We start from the raw sequence: 6,983 nt of genomic DNA, 5'->3' as shown, positions 1-6,983 counted from the left end.
TCCTCACGGGACATAAGCTTGGACGCAAACTCAGAAAGTTGGTTCGAGAATTCAAGAAAAACGGCCAAAATGATACATCGTCTCTTATGCCAATAAAAAACTTACGCTGGGCCGACCAAATCCTTTCAGGATTTTCTTTCAATATGTGAGAGGATCATGTGAGGAAAGTCACATCGAAATCGAAGATGAGCTGTTTTAGAAACAGCGATTTTTCTGAAAAAACTTACGTTAAATGGAGAAAGCTACATCAAAACTTCACCCAATCGTCTCGAAACTATTTCCATCAAGTTCCCCAGCTCTTTTTACGTAAAGAACCATTGTCGGAAATAATCTAGAAACTTTCAGTAAGTACGGAGAAAAATAAAGGAAATATCATGATTCTGACCAAAGTGAAAACTTCGCTATGTTATTACAGCCAAACGGGGTGAGATATCGCAAAGCCCTTTGACATGGGATCTTTTCTTATTGACCCCTACACCTAAAAAAAAGTTTCATTCAAATCGAAGAGACGAAATTCCAAGAGTTCGTTGGTTTCGCATGGAATCGCCCAGGAGCGACGAAAGGACTCATCTGAATCACACGGCAGAAAGTAGGGGACTGTAAACTTAAACCATGCGCATGGATGCTTGCTTGCATGCATGGGAGGCGGATCGCTACGGAATCCACTCAGAAGGCTATTGTTTCCATCTGGCATGATCCAAGAAGAAGTGTTTAGCCCTTAGAAATGTGTCAGACTTGACAACAGTGCTTTTAAAGTGGCATTTTCAGCGCGACGCACCGATGCTTGCTTGCTTGCATGCGTGCACGCATTCCCGGCCTGTCGCTAGAGCTCTTCCACACTGTCCTTTATCTTGGATGCCAATATGTTTGGAGCATTATTATGTGACAAAAAGTCATTCTAACTCCTGACGGATGAGAACAACACCTTTCTATATGGATTCCGTGGCGATAACTTTACAGACCCCTAGGACCGTCTATGCACCACCTATCGCACTTTGGAGCTCACGGTGAAAACGGGACCGGGTTTTCCCAGGAATCCTGATAGAGACATAGACGATTTGCACAGGGAGTTCTTTGCGAAAACCAGGTTCCGTTTGTACCGCGTATTGATCCCCACCCCGATGCAACGCGGCGTTACGTTGGGCGAGAACCCCCACACACGCTCTCATTGCGTAAACGTTAGCCGAAATTTCTCACGTTAACACTGTTTTACCCTTCGTTACTAACTGAACGTCTGAAACGTACTCATTCATTTCATATATTTAGCGTAACGTTACGCTGGCTCTGGCCCCCCTCCCCTCCCCCCCTTCTGCAGCGTTACGGGGGCGGATGCGCCGCTGTGCTTGGCGTTACTTTAATAGCAATCCCCTAACTATGCAACTATGCTGGTACTTTCCCCCCACAAGGGTTGAGTGAAACGACGGTTGTCATACTGCCACCGAAGCGACGATCACCCTCAATAACTTCTGGACGTCCCTAGTCCTTCGTTCCACCCCCGAAGCCGACGTAGTCACTCGTCAGAAGTTTAGTCCTCCTCCCGAAAATAATACTAGTCACCACCAACCACTGTTACTGTTGTCTTGGAAGGTTGGCTACACAACGTTTGGATAGACAGTACAGCTTACTGTGAACCAACTGGATGACCTCAGAACGAGACGGCTGCCAAGGAAGCTACCCGGACCTGCAACGCTGGGGTAAGTAAGGCCATTTCAACCGTTTCCTATCGTTCTCCTCTGCAGGCACTCTCAACAGCTTACGAAGCATTTGCTTCACAACTACAAAGAAAATGGAGGCATAGTAGAATTGCTTCGTATTATGAAGAAATGCTTCGTATTGCGAAGGGTTTTGCTTCATAATACGAAGCATTTCTTCGTAGATTTTATAATGCCTTCATTTTCTTCGTATTACGAAGCGATTCTTCGAAGAGTTTTTACTGTGAGGCGTACTGATTTCGTCACGCTCCGCTCGACAGGGTGCTCCACTGAATCGCGCAACGTAGGATGATCACTGAGGCAGATCAGGTACTCCCAAGAAGCTCTGGCCGGAAGAAGAAGAACTGCCAGTTTTTCTCATAGAAACTGCAATTTCTCACTCCGTTTTTGTTCTTCTTCCGGGCCAGTTGAAGTACTCTATTCTATGAAACAGCTCTTCCGCGTGCTAAGACCACCCGGTGCGCATGCACTTCCACAATCCCACTTAGCTTTTTCTTCGTATTTTCGTATTACGTTGTAACAGCTTTGTGTTCAAACTACGGAGGGAGGTTAGTAACCTATGCTGAAGAGTTCTCAGTTGGTTATGACCGATTTCTTCATGTTACGAACAAATTTTTCTTTATTACGACAGATTTGCGTCGTAAAGTACTGACAATAGGTTACTTTCGTAGATCCTGAACCGGAAGCAAACAGGCGCCATGTTGGCGGAAGTAGATCAAAACTTGACATGGGAAAGAGACGATAGTCAAATGTATCGGCCACACTTCAACTATAATGGTCGTATGATACTTCTTTGCAGTGCATTTGTGTCCCTCGGGCAATATTTGTACAGCCTGGTTCCCTTTGGAGATCCCAAGAGAGGTTAGGTTCCGGCCAATATGGCGTCTGCTTGCTTCCGGTTCAGGATCCACGAAAGTACCCTATTAGCTCAGATTTATGACTGCATAGCATTTCAGTAGGTAATCCATTGGTGAGGACACACGTTCGATTCGATTGCCATTTAGCTACTCTGGAGGTCAATACGCGTCCGGTATTTTGACCCCCTCCACCGGGCCCACTGTGCGCGCGACCGCTGCTGAGCAGTGCGTAGGATGCAATTCATCCTCTCATTGCGGGGAACATTCGCGTGCCTTGGACTTATTTTTATACCTGGGTACACCTCTCTGCGCTGTCATGTGTGCTCGTCAAACATACCCTGACCTTATCTCACGTGTGACTTGTTATGCCCACTGAGGTAACGCTATGCTGAGCCATCAGCGCGTGAAAATTTACCTGTATTGTACTTTTTCTTTCCGTCCGACGAGGTCAGTAAGATACAAACACACTCAGCTCGTTGCTGACTTTTTCCTCATTATATACCCATTCGCTAGCAAGGTAAATGTCTATCATGTATTGAGTGAATTTTGTGAATGCGCCAAGCTTTAACGTAGTTAATATTTTTATTTACACAATTTTACGTTGAATTACGCATCAATTTATGAGTTGCTCTTTATTAAAAGTACGTATTATGTTTACACTAATTACTTGCGTAACTCAAATTGAGCAGAGGTCATTAAACCTGACAGTCATCCAAGGTAACTTTTGAAATAAGTAACAAATAATTTCTAGATCTCGGGAGAACTCCGCTCTGACCCTTTACGCTTCTCTGAATTTGGCCTCTGTAAGGTCTGAAAGACGCAACACACTCAGCTCGTTACTGAGTTAGGGCAAAGAAACCGCCGGAAGCCGCTCAAATTGCTGCTGTTGGAGGAATCTGCCATGGACTCGATTCAAGATACTCTCAGACTCGTACATAGAGTTTGGTGAATAACCTCCTCACATTTGTGTGGATTAATGAGCATTTAACATTTTAATTTGTTTACATACATTCTGTAGGAGTCTGCACTGTTAAGAGAAGTCGTTATTTTACAATAGTAATCTCAACAATAATCCCGAACAGTGTGAGAGTGTAACCACATCAAGAGTCGAGTCTATAGGTTCGGCATGGGTGATTCCTCCAACAGCAGCAATTTGAGCGGTTTCCCTAACCGACAACAGCCTGCATGTCTCATAAGGGGGTGTGGAAAGGATTCCGTCAAGCACGCGCCATGTCGGACGTCAGTATAGAAGTCCTTTTCTTCCTCTTCATTCAAATACAAAAATAAAATTTAATAAACCCAATTCCATAAATTTTAAAAAAGTTGTTATTAGTTTTAAGAGGAGAAAGTTCCTTACTGCTCATAGCAAAAATTTTTCTAATCTGCTTCACAAAATAGTGTCTTAAATTTTTTTGCCTTGGCTACCATGTTAAAGGTCTTCTATCTTTCTGTCAACAGATCAGTGGATACGTTTTCGTGGGGCCCATACCTGCTTCTAAGAAAGCAGCACCAAGCTGCGGAGGTATGTCCGAAAATGCAGTGAGAGCTCAGGGAAACCAGCCAACTCATAGCGCTGTTTCAGGAAATCCTGAGGTTCACCGACCACGAGCGGAAGGATGGCCACATCGTCACCGGATACGCGTCAACGCGGGAAGCGCCGAGGCGGAGAGACCTTCGAATGTGCAGTGTGCTGGAAGAAGTTCGGCCGAAGTGATACACTAAGAGAGCACGTTCGGACCCACACCGGGGAGAAGCCTTTCGAGTGCACAGTATGCAAGAAGAAGTTCACTGCAAGTGCAACTCTCAGAACGCATCTTCGGACCCACACCGGGGAGAAGCCTTTCGAGTGCGCAGTATGCACGAAGAAATTCGCTCAAACCACAGGTCTTAGAGTGCACCTCCGGACACACACCGGGGAGAAGTCTTTCGAGTGCACAGTATGCAACAAGAAGTTCACTCGAAGTGGAAGCCTTAGAGAGCACCTTCAGACACACACCGGGGAGAAGTCTTTCGAGTGCACAGTGTGCAACAAGAAGTTCGTTCAAAGTCGGGGCCTTAGAGAGCACCTTCAGACACACACCGGGGAGAAGTCTTTTGAGTGCACAATATGCACGAAGAAGTTCAGTTTCAGTAGTAATTTACGAAGGCACCTACGGATCCACACCGGAGAGAAGTCTTTCGAGTGCACAGTATGCAACAAGAAGTTCGTTCAAAGTGGAAGCCTTAGAGAGCACCTTCAGACACACACCGGGGAGAAGTCTTTCGAGTGCACAATATGCACGAAGAAGTTCAGTTTCAGTAGTAATTTACGAAGTCACCTACGGATCCACACCGGAGAGAAGTCTTTCGAGTGCACAGTATGCAAGACGAAGTTCGGTAGCAGTAGTTATTTAAGAGTGCACCTACGGATACACTCTGGAGAGAAGCCTTTCGAGTGCTCAGTATGCAAGAAGAAGTTCGGTGTCAGTAGTAATTTACGAAAGCACCTACGGATCCACACCGGAGAAAAGTCTTTCGAGTGCACAGTATGCAAGAAGAAGTTCGGTACCAGTAGTGAATTAAGAGTGCACCTTCGGACTCACACCGGCGAGAAGCCTTTCGAGTGCTCAGTATGCAAGAAGAAGTTCGTTCATAAAGGAAACCTCAGAAGGCACCTCCGGACCCACAGCGGGTAGAAACCTTTCGAGTTCACATTCACAGTATGCAAGATAAGCTCGGTAGCTGTGGACACTTCAAACAGCACCTTCGGACCCACTCCTGGTAGAAGCCTTCCAAATGCACTGTTTGTCAAAAGGCGTCCAGTCTTGTCAAGAATTTGCTTAGTTTTGGGTACAACTGTAATCTTTCCCGCATTTTCCGTTGTAAGCCATGTGTGCATGTCTAGCTGCTGCATTTGTAAACACCCCTTTGATTCTTGAGGGTGATAAGTCGAAAGCATCGCATAAGCTGTAAATTTCTGTGTTCATCAGTTTCTGTGTTGTGGATTTTTTTTGTTTGACACCATGACAGATTAAATTATCTTCTTATGGATTATTACTCGTGCAGTGTGTTTGTTTGAAAACTCTTAAACCGCACACCTAGCACCCCGTGGACCAGAAGCGAGGGGCAAAAACTCGCGCCATCACGTGTACACGGCCCCCGAAATTACACGCGAATCATTCAGAATCACGCAAAATCACGCGCAACATCACCCAGGCGTCGCGAGGCAGAATCAGTCATGAAATCAATTAAAATCATGCGCAATCGCACACCATCAGTCAGAATCACACACAATCACGCGCAATCAAGACAAATTTTTCAAATCAGACAATATCACGCAAATCATTCAAAATCATGTGAATCATTGCGTTTTTCGAGCATGTGTACAAGAAAATTCTGAGTTCTTGCCCCCTCTGCCAGAAGACTGGTGGTTCTGGCCACAATACTAGACAGCCGGAAACCGGCAACACGCGGGCAAACATAAATAATTCGTTCAATCTGGTATGCCTTAGGAGCATATTAATTCTTTTTTCATTTTTTATGTTCGCGTCGCTCGTTCGCTCGCGGTACTACACACAAAATCTATGTGTGTACTCAGTACACACTTTTAGGTGCGTGCTTACAAGCATGCACTTCGAGGTGTGTACTTGCCTAAGCACGCACCTACAAGTGTGTACTTGAATGAGTACACACTTTAAAGTGTGTACTCGGTGAGTACACACATAGAAGTGCATGCATTTCGATGCATTTTCCCTATGCCGCGTATGCACCTCGCAAGTGTGTACTCACTGAGTACACACTTTAAAGTGTGTACTCATTCCAGTACACACTTCTAGGTGCGTGCTTAGGCAAGTACACACCTCGAAGTGCATGCTTGTAAGCACGCACCTAGAAGGTGTACTGAGTACACACATAGATTTTGTGTGTAGCCAGGGGACGGCCTTCGGCCTCGATGCTGAGCTGGATTCTGCTGGAGGTGGAAATGCATTTTCATCAGTAGGGTAAGGTGCCCACACACAAAATCTATGTGTGTACTCAGTACACACTTCTAGGTGCGTGCTTACAAGCATGCACTTCTAGGTGTGTATTTGCCACCGAAGCGACGATCACCCTCAATAATTCTGGACGTCCCTAGTCCTTCGTTCCCCCCCCGAAGCCGACGTAGTCACTCGTCAGAAGTTTAGTCCTCCTCCCGAAAATAATACTAGTCACCACCAACCACTGTTACTGTTGTCTTGGAAGGTTGGCTACAAAAACTTTTGGATAGACAGTACAGTTTACTGTGAACCAACTGGATGACCTCAGAACGAGACGGCTGCCAAGGAAGCTACCCGGACCTGCAACGCTGGGGAAGTAAGGCCATTTAAACCCGTTTCCTATCGTTCCCCTCTGCATGCACTCTCAACAGCTTACGAAGCATTTGCTTCACAACTAC

General features: G+C 45.7%; 1 protein-coding gene across 10 annotated transcripts; it reads left to right on the top strand.

Moving 5' to 3' along the window:
- The first annotated feature begins 571 nt into the window (after positions 1–571).
- On the top strand, positions 572–5,605 carry LOC117654285 (gastrula zinc finger protein XlCGF57.1-like). Of its 10 annotated transcripts, none has more exons than XM_034400803.1 (4): positions 572–589; positions 1,588–1,694; positions 4,028–4,091; positions 4,141–5,605. In XM_034400803.1, the coding sequence occupies exon 4, from the start codon at positions 4,186–4,188 to the stop codon at positions 5,242–5,244; it is 1,059 nt and encodes a 352-aa protein (XP_034256694.1). In that variant the 5' UTR covers positions 572–589; positions 1,588–1,694; positions 4,028–4,091; positions 4,141–4,185; the 3' UTR covers positions 5,245–5,605. The 10 variants fall into 10 exon arrangements, with proteins under 10 accessions (XP_034256694.1, XP_034256695.1, XP_034256693.1 ...); XM_034400804.1 differs by lacking the exon at positions 572–589 and adding an exon at positions 1,070–1,087; XM_034400802.1 differs by lacking the exon at positions 572–589 and adding an exon at positions 1,107–1,178.
- The last annotated feature ends 1,378 nt before the right edge of the window (positions 5,606–6,983 follow it).

The sequence above is a fragment of the Thrips palmi genome, unplaced genomic scaffold, assembly GCF_012932325.1.
Source record: "Thrips palmi isolate BJ-2018 unplaced genomic scaffold, TpBJ-2018v1 HiC_scaffold_10, whole genome shotgun sequence".
Taxonomy (NCBI): Eukaryota; Metazoa; Arthropoda; class Insecta; order Thysanoptera; family Thripidae; genus Thrips; species Thrips palmi.
This window is presented reverse-complemented; position numbering and strand designations above follow the sequence as displayed.

Bases quoted from the DNA above. Each gene is read 5' to 3' on its own strand.
- LOC117654285 (XM_034400803.1), top strand. From the start codon at position 4,186: ATGGCCACATCGTCACCGGATACGCGTCAACGCGGGAAGCGCCGAGGC.